Genomic DNA, 27198 nt, shown 5'->3' on the forward strand with positions numbered 1-27198 from the left:
ATCGAGATTTTTATCATTTATTGAGATTTTTAATTCTAAACATAATCTGAGATGATAAGGAGTTTGTCAAGATCTTGCCTCATATACTGACAAACTATTGCTATTTTTGATAGATTTTGTAGAGTTCATGTTAAGACACGAATTTTGTCTTTCATTTTAAAAGCAAAAAGGCCCCCATTTAAAACTTAAGCTGTCTGGCTTCCTCCTGGCACCATCAAGAGAAACTGCTGCCCTAACGTCTAACCCCGCCCCCCACATGCAGCAGGATTGTACCCAGATTTCCATCCCATTACTAAAGTTCATCCCTTTATGTCTCAACGGCTTTTTCTTTTTAAGGATCTTTACTAAGGATCTTTAACTCAGCACTCTGTTATGACCTAGAGGGCTGGGATGGGGTGGGGGTGGCAGGAGGGAGGATCCAAGGGAGGGAATATATATGTAGACACATAGCTGGTTCACTTCGTTGTACAACAGAAACTAACACAGCACTGTAAAGCAATTATACTCCAATTTAAAAAATTGAAAAAAAAAATCGACACTGTCTTAAACACATCAGTTCAGTTCAGTTCAGCAAGCAATTCTGCACCATTTGACACAGTAAGTTCTGAAACAAGCCTTTAAGTGTAACATCCTCACAGTCTAATAATAAGTGATCTCTAAATGGGATTCATTAAATGCTTAAAGAAATCCTCTTCTATTTTAAAGAAAATAATCTATCAGGTAAACTATTTTCTTGAAATCTTAAATTTATGAAGAATATCTTGCTAGAGATACTAAATAAAAATGATTAAAGATGCTAATTAAAGCTTTTTTAATATTCTCCTTTTCTAATAAAGACTTCCCTGGTGGCTCAGACAATAAAGCGTCTGTCTGCAATGCAGGAGACCTGGGTTCAATCCCTGGGTTGGGAAGATCCTCTGGAGAAGGAAATGGCAATCCACTCCAGTACTCTTACCTGGAAAATCCCATGGACGGAGGAGCATGGTAGGCTACAGTCCATGGGGTCTCAAAGAGTTGTACATGACTGAGTGAATACACTTTCACTTTCTTTCTAATAAAATTTATATTTTAAATTATCTTCATTGTTGATATTCAACATCACGTTATTTTTTAGTAAAATCGCTGTTTCATGATTGTTTCATAAAATAAAAAATTTCATAAAATAAAAAATTCTTTCGTAAAACTTTTAGTGAATTCCTTGATAAAGATACTCTTTAAATTAAACCACTTACTGTAAACAGCCCACTCTTACTGCTACAGGAACATGGGGAAGTTGAGTGGCCCATTTCAGTGTCACATCTTGATAAATATGCAACATATTATTATGGTTTCCAATCAAAGTATTTATTGTTCCTTCAGAAACTATGGATGGAAGATAGAAAAGGAATAGTAAGAAAAAAATCATTTTCAACAGTTTTTACATTCCTTTTAGAGGATTTATGATACAAATTAATATAATATCTTGACTTAATGCATAAAGATTTAAATAATAAAACACTGTTTTTCAATTTCAAGGTACTAGTATCAAAATTTTTTAAATCATTTATAAATACATAAAAATTACATATATAACTAGAGAAACTATAACTAGTGTGGCCAACATTTTTGCATTTTATCTAAAAAGGATGAATTTGATTAATATATTTAACATATTTAAGCTATTGATTTATTAGACTTTCACTACAGACAAGTAATTCTATGAGTCATTACCATGCTCATTTCTCCTTATAAAAGAGTCTGATGTTCTCTTGGAAGCATCTTGAATAGCCATATCTTGGAAAGCATTATTATATACCTGAGGCCAATTCTACAAGTCATTTTGTACAAAGTAAAATGACTGACAAAAGCAAATGTGTGCTTTATATCAAACCTCTATTCAAACATTAAAAGCTAAAATTTCCATTACATGTTCAGTATAAAACTATTCTCCTAGTTCTTTAAAAAATATGTGAGTGACTTTGGCTTTTTCTGGTGTATATAACATAGTCATGACATATGGAAAAGATAAAAGAAAATCTTTCTACACACCTGAGCAATATGGGAGAAAACAACTTGGGCTATAATCAAGTTTCTTCATAAATCGAATTTGTCCATTATCCTTAAGGCAAAAAAAGTTTCTCTCACCAAGAACAAAAACAGAAGATGCTGACTGATTGAAAGACACAATACATATATCAAGGGCTTGTTCTCCAATATTTAGAGTCCAATCTACCTGCAAGGGAAAACTTATGATCATCTGGGTTGCTAAAAATATAACATTTCATTCACTTTGATATTAATACAATTAAGAAATGCTTTACAACAAAGCAGGCATAAAGATTAATCCTCATTCATTTTTTTCTATTACCATATTTTTTATATTTTGTAGACTCTAGTAGTTTTTGCCACTTTTACCATGTGATATAACAAACTGTGGAAAATTCTTAAAGAGATGGGAATAAGAGACTACCTGACCTGCCTCTTGAGAAATCTGTATGTAGATCAAGAAGCAGCAGTTAGAAGTGGACACAGAACAATAGACTGGTTCCAAATGGGGAAAGGAGTACATCAAGGCTGTATATTGTTACCCTGCTTATTTAACTTATATGCAGAGTACATCATGCAAAATGCCAGGCTGGATGAAGCACAACACGGAATCAAGATTGCCAGGAGAAATATCAATAACCTCATATATGCAGATGACACTACCCTTATGGCAGAAAGCAAAGAACTAAAGAGACTCTTGATGAAAGTGAAAGAGGAGAGTGAAAAAATTGGCTTAAAACTCAACATTCAGAAAACTAAGATCATGGAATCTGGTCCCATCACTTCATGGCAAATAGATGGGGAAACAATGGAAACAGTGACAGACATTATTTTGGGGGACTCCAAAATCACCGTAGATGGTGACTGCAGCCATGAAATTAAAAGATGCTTACTACTTGGAAGAAAAGCTATGACCAACCTAGACAGCATATTAAAAAGCAGAGACATTACTTTGCCAACAAAGGTCTGTCTGGTCAAGGCTATGACTTTTCCAGTAGTCATGTATGGATGTGAGAGTTGGACTATAAAGAAAGCTGAGCACCGAAGAAATGATGTTTTTGAACTGTGGTGTTGGAGAAGACTCTTAAGAGTCCCTTGGACTGCAAGGAGATCCAACCAGTCCATCCTAAAGGAAATCAGTCCTGAATATTATTGGAAGGACTGATGTTGAAGCTGAAACTCCAATACCTGACACTAAGAGCCAACTCACTGGAAAAGACACTGATGCTGGGAAAGACTGAAGGCAGGAGGAGAAGGGGATGACAGAGGATAAGATGTTTGGATGGCATCACTGACTCGATGGACATGAGTTTGAGTAAGCTCTGAGAGTTGGTGATGGACAGGGAAGCCTGGCGTGCTGCAGTCCATGGGGTCACAAAGAGCTTGACATGAATGTGCGACTTAATTGAACTGAACTGAACCATGTGATATTAACTATTTAGCAATTCAAACACTCATATAACTCAAGGAGGTAAAGATCTGTATGTTGAAAACTATAAAACATTGACAAAATAAATTGAAGAGTTAAAATAAAAAGATATGCCATATTCATGGATTAGAAGAATTAATATCATTAAAAAGTCCATACTACTCAAAGTGATCTACAAATGCAAATCCCTATCAAAATTACAAAGGCATTTTTCACAGAAATAAAAAAATGTGCAAAATTCATGTGAACCCACAAGACACCAAATAGCCAAAACAATCTTGAGCAAAAAGAACAAAGCTGGAAGCATCATACTACCTGACTTCAAAATACACTACAAAACCATTCTAATCAAAACAGCATGGAACTGTCATTAAAAAAAAAAATCTAGACCAATGGAACAGAACAGGGAGCTGAGAAATAAAACTCTGCATTTACAGTCAACTCATGTTCAACAAAGGTACCAAGAACATACAATGCAGAATAGGATGGTATCTTCAAAACATGGTGTTGGGAAACTTGATATCCACATGCAGAGGAATGAAAATGAACCCCTATCTCATACTATATACAAAAACCAATTCAAAATAGATTAAAGACTTAAATATAAGAACTAAAGCTGTAAAATCATTAGAAGAAACATAGGGAAAAGCTCAATGACTTTTCAGATATGACCTCAAAAGTACAGACAACATTAAGATAGACAAAGGGGATTTCATCAAACTAAAAAGCTTCTACAGGGGAAAAAAAGAGAGAAAGCTTATTACGGGATTATATGAAATCATATATGTGGAAACTTTTGAAAACTGTAAAGCACTAAAAATTTAAAGTCTTTTATTCAATCAAAAAATTAAAAAGCTTCTTCACAGCAAAGGAAGCAATCAGTAGTGTGAAGAGACAATCTATGGAATGGGAGAAAATATATCCAATAAGGAGTTAATATCAGACAGCTCAACAGCAAAAAAAAAAAAAAAGGGAAAAAAAAAACTTGATTTAAAACTGGGCAAAAGACCTAAATGTCTTATTTCTCAAAATAAGAGATACAAATGACGAATAGATATATTAAAAAAATGCTCACCAATAAAAAAAGAAAAAAAATGCTCACCAACACTAACCATCAGGGAAATGCAATGAGATATCACCTTATATCTTTTACAATGGTTATTATCAAAAAGAAAAGAGATAATAAGTGTTGGTGAGAATGTGCAGAAAAGCAAACCCTGTATACTGCTGGTAGGAATATAAAACATTACATCTACTATGGAAAACAATATGGAGATTCCTCAAAAAATTAAAAATAGAACTACTATATGACCCAGCAATCCCACTTCTGGGTACATATCCAAAGGAAGTGAAAACAGAATATTGAGGAGATATCTTTCATCCGATGTTCATTGTAGCATGATTCAAAATAGCCAAAACATGAAATCAACCTAACTTCCAATGATGGATGAATGGTTAAAGAAAACAGGATACAGGAAGGGCTGATGTTGAAGCTGAAACTCCAATACTTTGGCCACCTGATGCGAAGAACTGACTCATTTGAAAAGATCCTGATGCTAGGAAAGATTGAAGGCAGGAGGAGAAGGGGGTGACAGAGATGGTTGGATGGCAGCACTGACTCAGTGGACATGAGTTTGAGCAAGCTCCAGGAGTCGGTGATGGACAGGGAAGCCTGGCATGATGCAGTCCATGGGTCACAAAGAGTCAGACACAACTGAGTGACTGAACTGAATTGAAAATGAAAAAAATCCTGCCATTTACAATAACGTGGATGAACTTGGAAGACATTATGCTAAATGAAATAAGTAAGGCTCAGAAAAATGAATACTGTATGATCTCACTTATCTGTGGAATCTAAAACAGTCAAAATAATAGAAGCAGCGAGTAGAATTTTGACTTCCAGGGTCTGGGGTATGGGAGACATGAGGATATACTTGTGAAGGGGTACAAAGTTTCAGTTATGCAGGATGAATTAGTTCTGAAGATCTAATGTACATATAGTTATAATACTGTATTGTATACTCAAAATTTATTGAGTGATCTTAATGATCCTACCACAAATATATATATATACACATACACACACACATACACACACATACACACATATATATGTATATACACATGAGGGGACAGATAAGTTAATTTGCTTAGTTCTGGTAATCATTTCACGATTTATACATATATGAAAACATCTCACTGTACACAGTAGGTTTACCTAATTTTATTTGTCAATTATACTTCAATAAAGCTAAAGAGAAAAAAGGCAGGTAGAGAAGAGGGTGGAAGAATATCACATGCAAAATAAGCTGCCTGTATAAAGGTCCTGTCAGGAAGGGGAGGATCCATGGCTTATTGGAAAAAATACACATAAAGAAGATATCTGCTCCACTGAAATTTTTCCGTAAGAAAGCTGTTGCATTTACTTTGCAAATCAAATTTAAAAATCAACAAAACCTACAGTCAATACTGCTATAAACATGTTTTTATATTGAAACAGTTTTGAAAATATTAATATGCATATATAGAGCAGTTGTCAAGCTACTATATAGTATAGATAGGATCTTCTATATATAAGAGCTCCTCCAGGGTATCTTCATATCTTCATCTCTCAGAACATGGTCAATGTTTAATAAATGTTTCTTAAAATAATGAAGGAATGAATATAAAATTGACATTATAAAGAAGAAATCAGTCCCCAATCAATTATCAATGCTTCTAAATCAAGAAAACATAAAGCATACTATTTTGAAAAGGTTTAGATGATAGGTATATATTGTAAATGGCAATGACAGTGAGATGAATATACAAAAGCATCTGGACAAAGAGGAAGTAAGATTACCCTCAAAGTTAGGCATTGAAGCAAGAATCAAGAATCAACAAATGAAAGGTCAAAGAAGAGATGTGAAAAGTCACATTAAAGATACATATAAATTTCATGCCATCCAAAAAATGATTTAGGTATTAATCTATCTACTTTAGGATTAAAGTATCTGAAGAAGATATGAAATCTAAATGGGACTAGTCAGAGAGGCAAATATCATCAGTGTGTATATAAGAAGAATCTGGAATAGAGGGACAGCACAGGGCATATAGGCAACGTGCATTTATGCACATTTATGCATCAGATTATCTTCATCTAAACTAGATTCATTTGACAACAAAAAAAAATTTTTTTAAGACAAATCATTCAGGCTTTCCTGGTGGTTCAGTGATAAAAGAATCCACCTATCAATGAAGGAGACACAGGTTTGATCCCTGGGCCAGGAAGATCCCACATACCATGGAACAACTAAGTTTGTGCACCACAACTATTGAGCCTGTGTTCCAGAGCCCCAGGACTGCAACTACTGTGGCTACGTGATGCAACTACTGAAGCCCATGCAGCCTAGAGCCCAGGCTCCACAACAAGAGAAGCCACCACAATGAGAAGCCCTCCCACCGCAACTAGCGAGTAGCCCCCACTCGCCACAGCCAGAGGAAAGTCTGCACAGCAAGGAAGACTCAGCACAGTCAAAAAATTTTTAATGTTTTTTAAAAAACATAAATTATTCAATTATCACTTAGTTCAAGTGAGGTTCACCTATGCAGAAAGATTCCACTGAACAAAAGACATGAACATCAAGTCCTAAGGTAGTTAGATTTCTCATTACAATTTAATAGACTTGCATTCTAGCAATATTTGTCAGCACTTGTAACTCAGGCTGATGTGTCCCTGACTCTGAGAGATGACAATTCATTCAGAGCAGATAAGCAGAGTTTCTGAGGCCACAGGCTGCGATCCAGCCACTAAATACTTTCAGTTCATTAGGTACTGAGCGCCACTCTTTGCAAATTTCCCTTAAGAATTATACCACATTCTAAATTAATGAGTCTCAAAATGCACAGCAGTTTACTAAGAACAATCATTTTAAAATCCTTCCACTTCCAGCCATGATACAGTGACAGGAAAAAAATTCTACCATCCCACCTAAAACAACCACAACATGAACAAAAAGTTTGAAACAACTGTTTGCAAGGCACTGGATATCAGAAAACAAAAGACAGCAAGCCCTTGAAAACGGAAAACAAATGAGGTGAGTGGTATAACTGCCCCAGCCATGAGAGAGATTTTAGGCCATGGCACAGGCAGAAGAAACCCAGGCAAAGCCCACAAGGCCCCCTGGGTTGAGGAGATGAATGCTGACAGTTGAGAGAAACCAAGGCAGCTAGAGTTCACAAGACAGCATGCTAAAAAAAGAGAGAGCAACACAAGGACAGAGCCCTGAGACCTGTTAAAAATTCTCTCAGATATTCAGTTGAGTACTTATCAGCACATTTATGTAGAAAATTACTCAAAGCCAGGGAAAGAACCACCCAAAAGGATTAGCGGTAACAGTGCCCAGCATTTACACAGGGCCTGGAATACTGCCTGTGCTCACAAGCCAGACTGGAACACCTCATAATTTACAGGGAGTTGGAAAGAACATTCAGAAGGGTAGTACCTCAGGAGGGCGTACAAGTAGCTCCGGAATGAGCCCTGCTCTGGTCCCACCTAACAAGACTCAAAAGCAAGACCAAAAAGGATCAGACTGTTTCCAAGCAACTTAACTGTCTTCCAGGCCGAAGCGCAGGAAGATTTATAGAAACACAAAAGTATGTAGCTTCGAACAAAATAAAACTGACTATATCCTGGCATCTAATAACAACTTAGACAGCAGCACAGGGACAGAATTCAGATCTGTTAAGTATCTTCACAAATAAGCTGAGTACATATCAGAACATTCATGCAGAAAATTACTCAAAGCCAGGGAAAGAACCACCCAAAATGTGGATTTTAGTAGTTTTAGTTTTTCTTTTTAATTATCAAGCATGTAAAGAAACAGGAAAATGTGATCCATAATGTAGAGATAAATAACAGTATTATACACAGTTTATAATACTATACAGTTTATAATGCTTATGTTAAATAAATTGTATCTATTTAATTTAAAAAGTATACAAGGAAGATATTTTTAAAACACCTAAATTGAACTTGTAGAGATAGAAACTATACTAGACAGGAATTAATACCAGATTAGACATTATAGAAAAAATATTAGTGACCTTGAAAACATAGTAGTAGAGATCATCCAAAATGAAATAGAAAAGAGAATTTTTTAAAACAAAGAGCAAATCGGTGACCTGTAGGGTAACTTCAAGTAGCCTAAATGTATGTGTAATTGAGTGAAGAGGAGAAAAGATGGAGAAGAGAAAAATAAATTTGAAGAATAGCTAAAAAATTTTCTAAATTTCATGAAAACTATAAACTCACAAGTACACTAACTTCAACAAATCTATAAGCACCACCAAAAGGAATGAAAGAAAACTATACAAAACACATTATAATCTAACTGCTCAAAAGAAGTGATAAGAAAAAAACTGAAAAACACATGGAGAAAAAAGATATTGTGTACCAAGGAACCAAGATAAGATGAAAGATTTCTTATGGGAACAAAGCAAGCTAGAAGATGGAGGAGATCTCTGCTCCTAGAGGAGGAAATCAAGATGGCAGAGTTGGGAGATGAAGAACTCACTTGCTGCATCAAACACAACAGAAATACCTCCATATGTGGAACAATTCTCACCAAAAAATAACTGGAAACTGGCAGAAAGACCCCCGTACAACCAAGGCGGAGAGAGAGATCCACACATAATAAGGCAGCAAGGGAAGAGAAACGATCACCTGTACCCAAGGGAGCAGACTCAGAAGAGAAGAGAGATTTCACAGGCAGAGATCCTCCCTGGGGAGTGAGCAGTTGGAGCTACATATTAGGCACCCCAGTTCTGGGGTCCTCCACAAAGAAGACGAGCCTCTTGGCTGGTTGGAGTGCTGGTAGGACTAATAGGAAGGCTGGGGAAAGCCTTCTGTTCCCAAAGGAGTGTGCACATGCTTGTTCACTCCTGAAACAGGGCAAAAAGTGCAGATCAGAACTGTGTGAGTAGCTGACTGGCTTTTCACAACTCTCCCATGAACAAACTGAATGTTCCAGCCCCACTTACGTCATACTGCAGCTCCACACTGGAGCAAGGGCTAACATGACCGAGGAAAGAACCCAGTCATGAGACATAAAGGCAGCTAAGACCCAAAGCAATGTCTAAGGGAAGGGACAGTCATTACTGGTGCATGCACAGGCAGCAGCACATCACTTTCTTCAATAAGCGGTGCTGGGAAAACTGGGCAGCCGTATGTGAAAGAATGAGATTACATTTTGTCATACCTTAGACAAAAATAAACTCAGAGTGGATTTAATAGCTAAATATAAGTCCAAAAACCATAAAACTCAAACAAGTTTTCTTCAAACTACTTTTCAAAGTTATCAAACTTTCACTTGTGCACAAAGTTTGTGCACAAATTTTGCAGGCTGTGAAAAAATTTTCATCTTTTACTCATATTTCACCATGCATCTATACTAGTAGCAACTTTTTTGTCTATTAAAGGAATTTTAAAATTTTTATTTTGTTAGTTTATAATCATTTCAGTTCAAAGTGACCCATCTGGACATTTATAATCCTAGTGGTGCAATTCTATAATCTGGTACATTGTGACCATGAGTAGGCATGTGTCTCCATTGCTCAATAATAGCCAACTAAATTCTTTGACATAACCTTAACACAGAAAATGGATGAAACATATATTTTTAATTTCTCTTCCCAGGAATTCTTATTCTGAACAAACATCTGTGATTAGATATAACATTACTAAAATTTTTATCTATTTTAAAAAGGCCTTACAATTAGTCTTTTTCCAGACCCATGTTTTTGTTGTTCAGTCTCTTGTCTTTTATCTGCATCCGTTGCAAAAGCAAGTACTTGGTATCTGTTTAAAAGATATGGAATAACTGTAAGTGACTTTACAGTTAAAAAGTGTAAATTATTTTAAAAGCACATAATCTCAATATAATTAATAAATTTTTAAATATATATAATCTACAAATCTTATGTATCACCTTTTCCTTGATTTTAAACATTGTAAAATTTAGTGAATGAATTTAGTAATGAATTCTACTGAATGATGAATTCTACTGAATTCTACTGAATTTGTACTGTGGCATAAGGCTATGTAAAACTGTAATGATAAAGAAATTATAACCATATGTCCCAAAATTCAATATTGGGGAAATAGCTCTGCCAAATGTCAAAGTATCTCCCATTAGAATTTTATGTGATAAATAACAATACTCAATAAAGATCCAGTACCAAAACCCAAAATAGAAAAAAATACAAATAATGCAAAACAACCAGATGAGTTATTGCCACCATCCTCCAAAAAGTGGTAGTAGAAATTATTAATATCTGTGGACCCCAGAAGGTCTGAGCTTAATTCCCAGCTAACCCATTAACTAGTTGAGTAAATTTTTGAAAATTAATAACTCTATGTCTTAATCTTTCTTATCTATAAAATGGGACTAATAATAATCTTAACTCAAGCATTGTTAGAAGAACTTAAAAAATAATTTAATGTCTGATACAGTATCTGATGGGGTTTCCCTGGTAGCTCAGCTGGTGAAGAATCCACTTGCAATGCAGGAGACCCCAGTCTGACTCCTGGGTCACGAAGTTCCCTGGAGAAGGGATAAGCTACCCACTCCTGTATTCTTGGGCATCCCTGGTACCTCAGATGGCAAAGAAGCCAACTGCATTTGGGAGACCTGGTTCAATCCCTGGGTTGGGAAGATCCCCTAGAGGAGGATGTAGCAACCCACTCCAGTATTCTTGCCTGGAGAATCCCCATGGACAGAGGAGCCTGGTGGGCCACAGTCCATGGGGGCACAAAGGCGTGGTTATGACTGAGCAACTAAGCACAGCCCAGTATCTGATACACACTAAGGTGCCCGGTTATTAGCTGACAGGTTGACAAACAGACAGATACAGATTTCTGCATACACAGAGATAAATCACCTAGTAATTTATCTGGTATGTAATAAGTTCTCAGTAATGGACCTTATGGACGTTAGGACTTTCTATCAGTATTGTATTTCAATAGCAACATTTAGCACAACATTGTAAATCAATTATAATACAATAAAATAAATTTTTTAAAAATTGTAACACTTAGCTCAGACCATTATTCAAACCAACTGATAAATATCACTCAATTTAGAAATGATTAATTTAGACAATAAAGTTTAAATTCCCGTATTTCCATTAATTTATGGTATATTTTTAGAGTAATAATTCGACTCAAAATGAAGAAATTTTAGGCTCAGAGATCCCTTTCTACTTTCAATAGGTAAGAGAAAAATTAGTAAAGAGATATATTCAGATAGCTCCTATTGTCTAAGAGAAAGATGTCTGATAGTGTAAACATCAGGGACCTTAATGAAGAAAGGCAAAGTAGAATATCTAAATAAGCACTAAAATGTACACTAATATTCAAATATTATATATCAACTCATATTCTATCCAGTCAGCAGTATTTCATTTGTAAAAAGCCTCCAATGTTCTGTGAATGAAGAATGACTATAAATTATGATAGACTTTGCAGTACATTCATGAAAATCAGTCTTCCAGTTAATAAGAAAGCTTAATGCATATAAAGTTCATTCATTCAATAAACATATAGTAGGGATCTCATACAAGCATTAACAAGGGGGAAAACTACTACATGACCTATATCCACCAGGACCTTCCAAAGTAGTTGAGGAGATTCATATATAATACTAACAAATAAGCGTAACTCAGAGTGCACTGTGCTGACTGGTATGCATATAAGTACCAAAGGAATATGATGGTAGAAACAGGTAACATGGGTGTGTTAGGGGAAGCACACTGACTGAAACTGCCCACCCTGGCCAGGCACCATAGTAACCATTTGCATGAGCTGTGTTACAACAGGAGGTTCTGGTAAGGAACATGGAACTAATAAGCCACCACCAACCGGAAGAGTTCAGGAAAGGTCAAAAGGAGACACCACCTGCCCAACCACCTCCCAGAATCCTTCTCTCTGGCATCCATCTTGGCTGAACAAGGCATGCACCACTAGGAAGGACTCTGAGTCAGAATGATTGGCTAAAGACAACCCGGAAACTGATCCCATCACCATAAAACACTAGACTGCAAGCCACGTGGCAGAGCAGTTCTCCTGGGTTCCCTTACCCTATTGCTCTCCACCCGGATGCCCTTTCCCAATAAAATCCCTTGCTTTGTCAGCACATGTGTCTCCTCACACAATTCATTTCTGAGTGTTAGACAAGAGCCCAGTTTCGGGGCCTGGAAGGGGTCCCCCTTCCTGCAACAGGTGGAGGAAATATATACGTTCTTGGTATCAGTTAAGGAGGAGAAAGCTAGATTTTGAAGAATGAGTGAAAACTCATCATGCTGTTAAAGACTAAAACACATTATGGCAAAGCAAACAACACATGCAAGGGCATGCAGCAATAAAAGAGACATCAAAGGCCATGGAAGGAGCTTAGGAGAGATGCCTGGCAGAGAGGAATAAGTCATGGGAAATGAGACCAATAAATGATAGGAGGCTGAAGATCTCAACCTTGTAAAACCATGCTAAAAAATTCCATAGGCAGCAAATACCATCTGAGAATGACCTTCAATATCCCTAGGTCTTCAAAACTGCCAAATAATTATACCTCACACTCTGACCTCCAATAGGATTCCTTCAGTCTTCTTGGTTCATGATAACAGAAATAGTGTGCACTGGTGACTAAAACATCGGTCCAGAGCTGGTCCATTAGGACCAGTCCTAATGGATCTAACCTCAGGCAATAATTAATATAGGCAGTTCATTTCCTGCAGACACCAACCTACCAGAGGATGATATGGATATTAATGAGGTTGTTACAAAAATCCAAAGCTTATGAGCTGTTTGAAGCTTCTTATATAACTGTAGAGAGTTATTATTTCATCTGAGGCATAAGTGAACCCCTAAAGTGGTCTCATTAACATCAAAACAACATGCAGAGACACAGCCAAAATTCACTCCTGATTTCTAAATCCAGAACAATTCTCTTCCTGGAAGACAGCTCAGAAGAGGATTTTATTACTAAACATAACTGGCAATAAATTTATATCATGACAAACTTCCAATAGCATTTATTTTACAATTCTTTCTTAAATTCTCTTAACTGGGATCAATAATGTACATGGAAATCTATTTCCAAAACTGAACAATTCCAAGCAGACTTGGAAATTCTGAAATAAAACACTTGGATATTTTTTCTTATCACTCAAGTGTTCAGTGATATAAGCTAAAGAATAAAATTCCCTTATTGAAAGTGCTGAAAGAATAATCAGGTCCAATGTAAAAAAAAATTTCATGAAAGACTGTCATACATATTTTTCGGAACAGAAAGGCACTAATCACAGACACAGCAAGTCCAGGTGAACTGTGATGTTTTTCGAACCAACAGTCACAAATGCTTAACAGGTCCCATAGAGCACCATTGACAAACTCAACCAATATAATTTAGTGCTCTTCTGTATCACATCATAAAAACAGCAGCAAGGAACTAAAAGATGGATTGAGGTGTCACAGAAATACAAAAGTAAACCCTCCAAAATCATTTATTTTCAGATGAAAAATAGCTGTCACCTGAAAGCGTGCCAGGAGATTTGGGAACTTTGATAATTTAACCTGTAGAATTCTACTAGAATTGGAAGCTCTGGATACAAAGCATTACTATGTTCATTTCAACTATAGCTAAAACATTCTTGATTGTGCTAGTGAGAATCATTTTAATTGAAAGATTCCAGTAACAAAATAGAAGGTTTCCTCATAAACTTTTCATTCCTTCATTCATTAGCATTAGCATTTCATTAACATAATGTTAACATAACATTAACATTTCATTCCTTAACAAGTAGATCTTGTTGAACATCTACTTCAAAAGAACAGACATCAGAAAGGCCCTTCCAAGTCTAGATCAGAGATAACAAAAACAGAAATCCAACTGAAAAGAGAAAGACCTGAATGTCAATCAGAATGCAAAGCAAGAGCTGAATAAGAACAGAAAAAAGGTAGACAGATCATGATGTACTGCCTAAATCATTCTGGCAAAGAAAGAAAGAGAATATAAAAGACGGTCCAAGTTGGCAAAAACATGGCAAGGGAACGGCCATAGGCCCCTTCTCTACCAAAAAAAAATAAGTAAACAATTCTCTTACTTCCAAAGAAAAACAACATTCAAAGTGTGTCCCTGAATTAGAAGCACCTGGAGCGTGTTATTTGTAATGATGATTTCTGGATCTTTTCCCTAAACCTACTAAATCAAGATCTACAGGGTTGGGGCTTGAGAATCAGCAAACATACATTTTATAAAAGGAGGCCCAGGTGTACACTAAAGTTTGAGACTCATAGCTTTCTCCAGTTCCTATCTGAACATAACTGATCTGTATTCAAAGTAATTAAATATCAATATCGAAAATGAAGATGAATTATGTCTTAAGAGCCTTTTATATTAACTGATTATATTTTTAACTGATTATAGATTTAATGAAGCCTCCAAAGACCAAAACTACAGTTTTCATGCTTTCTCCCATCCTAAATTACACCTGTGATTATCATTTAAAACTGTGATTATCATTTAACCTATTATACTTGAAAGTGTATATAAATACAACATACCACTTAATGTTATAAACCCTCTTGATTGTCATCACTTCACAATAATCATATATCCCATGCATTTTACCATTATAAAAGATTCACATAATAAATAAAGTGTGCACTTCTTAGTTCTAGATGAAGATCAATTTAATAGATCAGTATGCTGCAGAATTACCACAGTTAAAACAGTATGAGTTTCTGTAAGATTAAACCTTCACATTAAGGAAACCTACACATTGCTTCCTCAACTAATCACTCCTGGAGTTATTACCAAATTAATTTCTATTCACATATTTCAAAGAGTAAGTCATGGGACATTCAAATCTTTATATCATGACCCCAGTGTATCACTGCTAGTATCACACAATTTGGCAAGAACTAGGGTGGAAAGCTGAAAACCAGATCTCCTCAATATTGTTTAAGTTTTGGCAGGATTGAATGAATTATACAGATATTGTTCTCAGTGTCTCAAAACAATTATAATATTTTATTTATTACCAGTAGCAATGCCACAACTTATTCATCTCCTTTGGACAAGAGCCATAGGCACTGTAGAAGGAATATGACATAATGATACACTACCTCCATCAGTTAACTTCTGCTTAGTCACAAATATTTGCTTATTTTCAGAGTTTTAAATCCTCGTTGCCTTAACAATAATTCTCAAAGCGTAGATGGTCACTTATCAGGGAAAACTATGTTAACTTGCAATACACACAATAATAAAACTTGAGGCAAAAATTTACAGCTGTTGCCTGATGAATTTATATACTTCCTTCCTGCCTTGGGAAAAATCATATGGCCAAAAACAATACTGAAAGGCTATAATGAAGTGCTGCTTGGATGTTTAAAGTTCTAAATGCTGCCATCAGTAAGAGAACAACAATAAAGTTACTGAAGATATTATAATTCTCCAAGACTATTTCTTTTCCCAAAATGGATATCTACACATTTTTTCCCCATGCTCTCTTCCAACAAAAAGCACAGCCTCCAAAACTCAAAACCATAATTCTTATTGAAACTTAGCTGGTAGAAGAAAAAAGGGTCTCTCTCTCAAACACAATTCACCAAAATCGATAAAAATTTCTAGCGAAAAGGGTCGTTTTCATACTTCACTTCTGTTAACTGTTCTTTTAAAAACATTTATAATAACTTGTATTTCTTGCCAGTATTCCTCCCTTGTCACATACATTCTTTTTTTTGTTATAAAATCATTCTATATTTATGTATTTGTATCTGGGTTTTTTTCATTCACACTGTTTTATTATTTATAATTCAGGGAACAATCACAATAATTACTGAGCATTTCCTATGGGGTGGCACGAGTGGTAAAGAATCCATTTGCCAATGCAGGAGACGCAAAAGATGCAGGTTCCATCTCTGGGTTAGGAAGAACCCCTAGGGGAGAAAATGGCAACTTGCTCCAGTAACCTTGCCTGGAAAATTCCATGGACAGAAAAGCCTGCTGGGCTACAGTCCATAGGGTCACAAAAAGTTGGACACAGCTGAGTGCACGTGCACCCACACACACACAAACACACACCCCATGGTAATTTAACATACACTTAATCCTTCTAACAAGTTTGTTGAAATAGATGTTGCTATCTCCTTTACATTCAGGATAACAACACTGTATTAAACAGCTGTGAGTCGCAAAATCAGGACTTCAATCCACGTGTACCTCTCTCCAAATCCTTCCTCTCAATCTCTGCACTATACTGCCTTGCAAATATTTTATATGTAAATTATATCCACTAAGTCACCACAATTACATTATAACAACAAAATCACTCTCCTTTTTATTTGCAATATTCAAGCTCTTTGTGGAAAAGAATTTATCAGCAGCATCAGTTCAGTTCAGTCGCTCAGTCGTGTCCGACTCTTTGCGACCCCATGAATGGCAGCACACCATGCCTCCCTGTCCATCACCATCCTGGAGTTTACCCAAACTCATATCCATTGAGTCGGTGATGCCATCTAACCATCTCATCCTCTGTCGTCAGCAGCATACACACACACAAAAAAAAATCGTGATTCCAAAGATTCAAGATCCATACTCACTTGTAACTTTCCACTTGACGGCAGGAAGAAACAGTAATGAAGGAATCTGTACGGGAACTGTAAGCAAGCGGGCCGGGTAAAAGAGAACCAGGGAGAAACCTCCCAAAAGCATAGCTTTCCTGCTCAAACACCATCAGCATCCCATCCATAGACTGGATACAAATTAAATCACGACCTAAAGAAAAATTAAAGGAAATTAAATGACATGTTCTTTTTATAAATACAATGATTTTGTCGCTGTTCAACACAAATTTAATTTTCCCCCCCAGGGGCAAAATGAGCAGCTTAAATCTTAGGATGCAAACCAATGAAGCTATAAGATTATTATATTTCACTGTATACACATTTCCCAGTTTTTTCATTATTCATGTCTATAGTTTTAAATATATTTGTTTTCATTTACATGAGCTAAAATTTCTAGCTCAAGATAATCCCTGAGAACAGTCATGACTCTGCAAAATACCATTTTTTCCAAAATCAGAACTATAAACTGTTCTGCACCAGGCTGTTTCTCATCTTCATAGTATGTCAGCCCATATTTTCACAATACTTAAACATCAGTCAAACACAGCACACCAAATCCACAGACATGTATTAAATACCAGTTTTATACAAATCAGTGTTGAGCACTGTTGGGAGAGAAAACAATTAATAATGAATAATACTAATCATTGACTATCATAAACTATCAACTGATTTTGAAGTGTTTTCTACTATTAATCTGTAAGTATTAGTCTGTAATGGAGAAGGAAATGGCAACCCACTCCAGTATTCTTGCTTGGAGAATCCCATGGGCAGAGGAGCTTGGTGGGCTGCTGTCCATACGGTCGAACAGAGTCGGACATGACTGAAGCGACTTAGCATGCATGCATGCCTTGGAGAAGGAAATGGCAACCCACTCCAGTATTCTGGCCTGGAGAATCCCAGGGACGGGGGAGCCATCTATGCGGTCGCACAGAGCCGGGCACAACTGAAGCGACCCGGCAGCAGCAGCATTATTCTATAAGTCGCTCAGTTGTGTCCAACTCTTTGTGACCCCATGGACTAAACAATGTAGTCCATGGAATTCTCCACGCCAGAATACTGGAGTGGGTAGCAGTTCCCTTCTCCAGGCAATCTTCACAACCCAGGGAGCAAACTTAGGTCTCCCACATCACAGGTGGATTTTTTACAGCTGATCCACCAGGGAAGCCCCAAAACTATAAACTGATTATGAAGTGTTTTCTACTATTAGTCTGTAAAACTATTAGCTACATAATTCACCACTCTTAAAATATACTGAGAAGATGACAATGATGATGGTTTCTATAGTACAGTCTCTATCCAGTCAGCAAAAACAAGACCGGGAACTGACTGTGGATCAGATCATGAACTTCTCATTGCCAAATTTAGACTTAAATTGAAGAAAGTAGAGAAACCCACTAGACCATTCAGGTATAACCTAAATCAAATCCCTTACAATTATACAATGGAAGTGACAAATAGATTCAAGGGATTAGATCCGATAGAGTGCCTGAAGAACTAAGGACAGAAGTTCGTGACATTGTACAGGAGGCAGGAATCAAGACCATCTCCAAGAAAAAAATATGCAAAAAATCAAAATGGTTGTCTCAGGAGGTCTTACAAATAGCTGAGAAAAGAAGAGAAGTTAAAGGCAAAGGAGAAAAGGAAAGATATACCCGTCTGAATGCAGAGTTCCAGAGAATAGCAAGGACAGATATGAAAGCCTTTCTCAGTGATCAGTGCAAAGAAATAGAGGAAAACAATAGAATGGGATGACTAGAGATCTCTTCAAGAAAATTAGAGATACCAAGGGAACATTTCATGCAAAGATGGGCACAATAAAGGACAGAAATAGTATGTCTAACATATGTCTAGAAACCTAACAGAAGCAGAAGATATTAAGAAGAGGTGGCAAGAATACACAGAAGAACTATACAAAAAAGATCTTCACAACCCAGATAACCACAAGGGCCTGATCCCTTACCTAGAGCCAGACATGCTGGAATGTGAAATCAAGTGGCCCTTAGGAAGCATCACTATGAACAAAGCTAGTGGAGATGATGGAATTGCAGTTGAGCTACTTCAAATCCTAAAAGATGATGCTGTGAAAGTGCTGCATTCAATATGCCAGCAAATTTGGAAAACTCAGCAGTGGCCACAGGACTGGAAAAGGTCAGTTTTCATTCCAATCCCAAAGAAAGGCAATGCCAAAGAATGCTCAAACTACCACACAATTGTACTCATCTCACACGCTAGCAAAGCAATGCTCAAAATTATGCAAGCCAGGCTTCAACAGTACGTGAACCATGAAATTCCAGATATTCAAGCTGGATTTAGAAAAGGCAGAGGAACCAGAGATTAAATTGCCAACATCTGGTGAATCATGGAAAAAGCAAGAGAGTTCCAGAAAAACATCTATTTCTGCGCTATTGACTATGCCAAAGACTTTGACTGTGTGGATCACCACAAACTGTGGAAAATTCTTCAAGAGATGGGAATACCAGACCACCTGACCTGCCTCTAGAGAAATCTATATGCAAGTTAAGAAACAACAGTAAAACTCAGACATGGAACAACAGACTGGTTGCAAATTGGGAAAGGAGTATGTCAAGGGTGTATATTGTCACCCTGCTTATTTAACTTATATGCAGAGTATATCATGCAAAATGCCAAGCTGGATGAAGCACAAGCTGGATCAAGATTGCCAGAAGAAATATCAGTAACCGCAGATATGCAGATGACACCACCTTTACAGCAGAAAGCAAAGAAGAATTAAACAGTTCCTTGATGAAAGTGAAAGAGGAGAGTAAAAAAGCTGGCTTAAAATTTAACATTCAGAAAACTAAGATCATGGCATCTGGTCCCATCACTTCATGACAAATAGATGGGAAACAATGGAAACAGTGAGAGACTTTATTTTCTTAGGCTCCAAAATCACTGCAGATGGTGACTGCAGCCATGAAATTAAAAGACACTTGCCCCTTGGAAGAAAAGCTACGACCAACCTAGACAGCATATTAAAAAGCAGAGACATTACTTTGCCAACAAAGGTCTGTCTGGTCAAGGCTATGGTTTTTCCAGTAGTCATGTACGGATGTGAGAGTTGGACTATAAAGAAAGCTGAGCACTGAAGAAATGATGCTTTTGAACTATGGTGTTGAAGAAGACTCTTGAGAGTCCCTTGGACTGCAAGGAGATCCAACCAGTCCATCCTAAAGGAAATTAGTTCTGAATATTCATTGGAAGGACTGATGCTGAAGCTGAAACTCCAGTACTTTGGTCACCTGATGCGAAGAACTGACTCATCTGAAAAGACCCTGATGCTGGGAAAGACTGAAGGCAGGAGGTGAAGGGGACAACAGAGGATAAGATGGTTGGATGCATCACCGACTCGATGGACATGAGTTTGAGCAAGCTCTGGGAGTTGGTTATGGACAGGGAAGCCTGGCATCCTGCAGTTCATAGGGTCACAAAGAGTCAGACACGACTGAGCAACTGAACTGATAGTACCTCTAATCTGAGAAAGATCCAGTGAGTATAATTTTTCACATTCTGCTAGTGTTGATTAGTACATACTATTGTCTAAATGTCACAAAGGGAAGAATTCTGTCAAAGAAAAATTAAGTTACTCTAAGGGAATAAACAAAAGGTCAGTCTTCTAATTGATTTGTCATCTCTAACTCATACTTACTGTGTACAGTAGGTCCTATAGTAACTATTTCATATTACCTTGATATCAGGGTCAATACTGGAGAAGGTCATGGCAACCCATTCCACTATTCTTGCCTGGAGAATTCCATGGACAGAGAAGCCTGGCTGGCTATAGTCCATGGGGTCGTAAAGAGTCGGACATGACTGAGCGACTAAACAACAGGGTCAATATAGTATATATACCTAAATGTTGAAGCTTAAAGAATACTTTACTCAAAAACAAATTAAATTGTATAGAAATTGATGGCAATCTTATTACTGTACCTGATTATGGAAACGAGCAATTTTTAAAAAGAAAAATGTTTTGCCAAAGGAGTGCTTTTAAAAGAAAACAAACTGAGATTTGGGGTGCTTATTACTGCAACATACTCCACCCCATCTTGATTGATTCAATAAATTTAATCATTTTAAATAGTCTGAGAAACGTTTCAGGTTGAATATTGTCTTAGCATATGTTCACTAAACTCACATCTGAATCACTCTGGCATCTCTAAAGAGAAAGCAATTGTTCCTGTTAATGCTGTTTTGAAGAGTATTCCCTCAATGCTCAAATTCTTTTATAATGCATAGTAGGTTTTTCAGTCAGTTTTAAATTTTTTTATCTATCCTTTATCTACTATACTTATATTAAAGTTTTCAAACCGTAAGGTATGAGTTTGTATGGATGCTGTGTGTGTACCTGAATTACCTCTAGACACACAGCCATCCAGACAGAATTAAAGCCTGTATCTCCAAGCCTGTATAACAGATATATCATATGATTACTTTGTTGCCAATGAGAGAGGAGCAAGGTGATATGTGCACCATCCAGACATACCCTTAAAAGGACTGAGTATACACTCTCTTCCTCTCTTCCCAGCATGATGATAGGGCTGGCACAGCTATCATGGCCTCAGAGATAGAAGTTACATATTGAAAGCAAAAGAGCTGCCTACCAGTCCTGGACCACTTTATTTCCAAGTGATCAAATGTGACAGAAATAAACATCTTCTTTAATTAAGTTGGGTCTTTATTAAAGTAACCAAATTTGTATCTTAAATAACATAGAATTTATCTGAGCATAAAAAGCCATCCAGCTTTGCTGACTCTTAAAATTTAATTTCACTTGATTAGACCCTGGTACCAAAACACAACCAGATATAGAAGACATTGGAACAACTGGGGAAATTGGAATATGAATGCATGTTAGAGAACAGTAGGAATTATTGTTAATTTTCTTAAGTGTGATCATGGTATGATTACATAAGAGAATGTTCTTATTAAATATATGTTGCAACAGTTATGAGTGAAGTGGCACAAGATCTGTAATTTGCTTTCAAATCATTCATAAAGAAAAAGTATGTATACATGTATATGTTAAACATTTACAACAGTTGACTCTAAATGGTGTTAATATGGAGACTCATGTTATTCTGATATTTAAATTTTTCACAATAAAAATGTAAACAAAGTGTTGAAATATATTTCTTTTGTATACAAATGTACTTTTTTAACCATCAAGGAGAGTAGTGAGCACTGGCAAATTGAGCAGGACCTAGGAGGAGAGCAATACATTTAATTTTAGTAAATCAAGAATCAGAGACAGAAGAAATCCAATCAATGAAAAAATGTGTTTCATTGACCTATTGGGGAGGATACTACTGTAACCAAAATACAGTCTCTGTATTATTAAGAAATGTGAGAGCAAGACATGTATACTTCCAAGTAAAAGTACCAGTAAAATTTACGTTCATTTCAATATGTTGAATGTCACTGAACCACAGCCTCCCAAAGACCTCAAAGAAGTGCTCCTCAAATTGTGGCCCCCAGACCACCAGCATCAGTATTGTCTAAGGAAATTCTTATAAATGCAAATCCTAGAGTCCCACTCTAAATCTATGGAATGAGAAACTCTGATGTTAGGGCCCAAGAAGCCTAGGTTTTAACAAGCACTAGAGGTTGTTTCAGTATTCCCTAGTAACTTAGTAGTCAAGAATCCACCTGTCAATGCTGGAGACATGGGTTTGATCCCTGGGTCAGGAAGATCCCCAGGAGAAGGAAATGGCAACCCATTCCAGTATTCTTGCCTGGACAATCCCATTGACAGAACAGCCTGGCAGGCTACAGTCCATGGGGTCCAAAAAGTGTTGGACACATCTTAGCGACTAAGCAACAACAAGGTTATTTGATGCATGATCAAGTTTGAGAACCACTGTTTTCTCATGTTACAACAGACCTAGAGCTTGAAGAAAACTTGAGCCTCAGAGAAAACTTGGCTCCTTAGCATGATATATGAAGTCTTTTTTGCTGAAACTCTAGCAATATAGAGGAAAGTACTATACTGTCATGTACACATGGATGGCCTCTAGAGTCAGATAATCTGAGTTTAGTCCAGCTCAACCAATTATTAGCTGTTACTTTCAGCTCAAATTCCTTATCTACAAGATGATGCACCTACCTAGTACCCAGTACTTATCTACAAGATGATGTACCTACCTAGTTAGGCATGGTGAGAATTAAATTAAGCAATGTATGAAAATCAGAAGGTCCAGCAGGGGTTAAATACTGTATCACATTATTATCTTTATATTTATATTATCTTTATAATTATATTTATATTTATAATTATTTTCTAAGTCTCACACTACATGCTGTATTAATATTTAGATACTTGCTGTCTCCCATGCATATCATGATGGTACACACTTCCTTGCTTTTGCTTATATTATTACCTTTCCAAAAAAAATAAACAAAACTCTCACAATTTTCTTCTGCTGGGATACTGCATGTATACTGGATGCATCCTGGTCATCTACTCTCCTCTCCTCCCATCTTTAGCCACAAAGCTTGAATGAGACTGACTTCATTCTAAACTTGAGGATAGGTAGGCCCTGACTTCTGTAAACTAATTAGTATCCCACTAGTCACAGTGATTGGTTAAAGGATGGTTATAATTTACAGCCAATGAAAGAAACTAAAGCCCTAAACTGAGATGAAACTAAAGAAAACCCTACTCCTCCCCCCAGGGAGTCACATGTGAGGCGGACAAGGTCTGGAATCACAGAAGCCATTCGACTTTTACAAGGGTGCAGTTAAGAGATCAGCTCTTAACTGTTTGAGCTAATGCATCAAGTCTCACTTGGAACCAAACCTATTCATGAGCTTTACAGGTAATAAATTCTCATGAATATTGAAGCTGAGTTGGGTCTCTGTCCCTGAGCCAAGAGGATCAACCCATTTGTCCTCTGAGAGACATCACAGGCTGAAGCTGTGTCTTCCCAGAAACCTTCTCTTTCCCTTCAACTACCCTCCAACTGTGATCCCAGAGAGCCCCACCCTTACCTACCTCTCACAACTAGTGACTGACTGAAATGATCTATTTTTGTGTCTCTCATTAACTCTAGGTTAAACTCAAAGGTAGGAAGGTAAACCTTACTCATCTTTATATATCCAACAATTAGAAAATGCCTGGCACATAGGAGATACATTAATAAACATCTGTTGAGCTGAAGTAAGCTAGGCAGAATAATTTATGCATCTGCAGCTCAGATTGGCTGAGACTCTGTTCTATGTGTTTCACATACTGCATTTTAAGTACATGAAAAATGCTTTATTTATTACAATCCTGGCCACTGACGTTTAGAAAAATGTAGGGATCAATCCAAAACATTACTCAAAAATAAATAAATAATTCCTTCAAATCACTGTTTTGGAAGTCACTTCAGAAAACATACCAAAGGCTCCCCTTACAGATAATGGGAAAAGAAAGAACAGTCTAGAGAAGCCATGAAAGTTTTGTAGTTCTAATACAACAGCCAACAGGAAGCCTCCATAAAAGCGATGGGATTTCAGGAGCTATTTAAATGACCTAGCCATGAACCATACTCAGTCTTTACCACACGCTCAGTATTATATTAGGAGCTGTAAGGAACACAGAACAGCAAGTTACTACTGCCATTTACTGAGCACCTGTTATATTCCCACCTTTGTGCTAAACACTTACCCAGCATATAGCTACATGCTTTACTAACAATAGTCTCATTTTACACATGAGAAGACTGAAAACCACAGAGCTTAAATAATCCGTCAATGCCAAAGAATTAAAAAATGACAATACTCAAAAAAAAAAAAAAAAAAGACAATACTCAAACCAGAATCTGACTCCATTATAGCACACTAGATCCATTTTTTAAAATAATGTATGCTAACAAATACAATCTAAATGATGTGAAATCAACTAAGTACTATAGAAAACCAGAGAACTTCATTATGGTGAGTTTCCTGTGAAAGGTTTCATGATAGAGGTGGGATGTATCCTACCTCTCAACTGAGAATGCCTAGACTGAGAAGGATAGGTAGAATGAAAAGGAATCAAAGGGAAAAGCAGAAGAAATTTCTGCAAGAGAAAAAAGAACATATTAGGAAAAGATACAGAGGCAGCTAGATTTGATATAATGAAATGGATCATGTTTTACCAATAGGGCATGAAATATAAAAGCAACAGATTGAAAAGATGATAATATCTAAGTGATGCTTCCTCAAAAAGCATGGCTAAACAATACAGGGGAAATATCTTTTAAAGTTGAAATAATTAGGAAGGTTTGGACATTTCATCAGAATTTTAAATCTGATGTTTATCTCATTAATCTTAACCATGATGAGAGAAAAATATGTATTGTGATTTGAAATGCTAATTGCAAGATCTAGGGACAAACTGACAAAACACCTAGCAAAATCATTTTGAAAGAATTTTGGAAATCAGTATTTTTCATTTCCAAAGACAAAGTAAAAATTCTGTGACTGTGGGGATCGGTGAGTGAAAACAAGAAAGTCCTATTATGGCAACTCCATGAAATGAATATTTATTAAAAAATGTATCCCATTTCCTGGTGATAAAATATCATACAGTCAAAGCCTTAACATGATGCATAAACTGGTAATCAATTAAATGTTGAATTGACTGCTAGTTTAACAGTTATAATTTTACTAAATTACAGCCCATTCACTAAAACGGCCTGTAGCCCTGTGTGTGTGCGTGTGTGTGCATGCACCCATCTCGGTTCCTTCCACCATGCATGACCCAGAGCATTTTCCATCATTCATTACTATAGCAACAAGGGGCCCTTGGAGGGTAGTTCTGAATACCATTTCCTCCATTTTTCTGCTGTCTTTTACTTCCTGTGGAATCTATGTAGCAGAGTAAGCGGAGGGGCATACATGAAAGGAGACTACCATTACTCAGCATGCTACATGCTTTCTGAATCTCTCTATGCTCATATTTCTTTTACACACTGAGGAAAAACACAAGTGAAGAAATGCAAACGTGACCTGTGGCCAAGCATATATTGCAGTTCAGCATGCAGCTGTCAAAAAGACTTGGTCCTTCTCCAAGTCTGAAAAACACATGAAAAACAGCTGTATAGGTAGTCTAAAGGGCAGACAGGAAACATCAAGAGACTGATGCACACGAACAGAAGAGTCCACAAGTCTGTGGGACTTCCGCCCGTTTGCCTGATGCATGCACGGAAAAAGGTTTTGTTGTTGTTACAGAAAAACTGAAATGTTAACTTATTAATCTTTATGCAAACTTAACTCAGAAATGATACAGCATGTTTGCTATGAGCAAGGATGGAGAAATGTTCAAAGTAGGATTTCAACAGATACTGACTTAAAAACAAATGGTAGGTGGATTTCTACAGCCTGCAAGATTGTAAACTTGCCATTAAATATCATTTCTTAAAGCCCTAAGAAAACAAGGGGAAATCAACAAATAGGATACATGTGTTGAGCTAAATGGCTAACATTTTTAAGTATGTACCAGGGAAAAATTCTACAAATTCTCAACTATTATTCAAGTGTTACCCAATAAATAACTTCATGAGAGTAATTACTTTAAGACTCAAAAAAATAAAAATTGGGACTATATACTAACTCTTCCTATGAACTTGCCTTTTGACATTTTAATGTGTCTCTTTTTAATAGGAACTTTAATAGGCTTACAAAACACACCACTAGTGTGTGTTCCACCAAGTTATTTATCACTATTCCCCCCCCCCAAACTGTCAACAAGGTTAATAACATATTATAGAGAAATTATGACCATACATTAAATTAGCATTACATGTGACAGATTCAATACGAATGCAGTGTTAGAGTTTAAAAGGAGGTCCTAAACATTATATTATCACTTGCATCCACAAAATGTTGGGTGAATTACATTGTCAGATGCAATGATCATGAAAGGTTTGATAATACTCTCCAGAATTCACATTCATTCAACAAATTCCACAAACATTCACTGTACCTAGCATGTGCTAGGAGAGACGGTTGCTACTCTCAGAATATGGGAGTTCTAACAATGTGAGAACAGAGGCATATTAAAATAATTTAAAAGCTTATGTACTGAAGT

The 27198-nt window shown here is 36.6% G+C and overlaps 1 protein-coding gene across 7 annotated transcripts in view; it reads right to left on the minus strand.

Annotated features, from left to right (window-relative positions):
• BBS9 (Bardet-Biedl syndrome 9) overlaps positions 1-27198 on the minus strand; it is a 438091-nt gene that overhangs the window by 309583 nt on the left and 101310 nt on the right. For all 7 annotated transcript variants that reach the window (XM_061165393.1, XM_061165394.1, XM_061165395.1 and 4 more), the window contains exons 6-9: positions 17097-17271; positions 10208-10292; positions 2029-2212; positions 1233-1362 (exon numbers count right to left, since the gene is read on the minus strand). In XM_061165393.1, the coding sequence (XP_061021376.1) occupies positions 1233-1362; positions 2029-2212; positions 10208-10292; positions 17097-17271 (574 nt within the window). The remainder of the gene's footprint in view (positions 1-1232; positions 1363-2028; positions 2213-10207; positions 10293-17096; positions 17272-27198) is intronic.

This window comes from Dama dama, chromosome 18 (genome assembly GCF_033118175.1).
Source record: "Dama dama isolate Ldn47 chromosome 18, ASM3311817v1, whole genome shotgun sequence".
In the NCBI taxonomy this organism is placed as follows: Eukaryota; Metazoa; Chordata; class Mammalia; order Artiodactyla; family Cervidae; genus Dama; species Dama dama.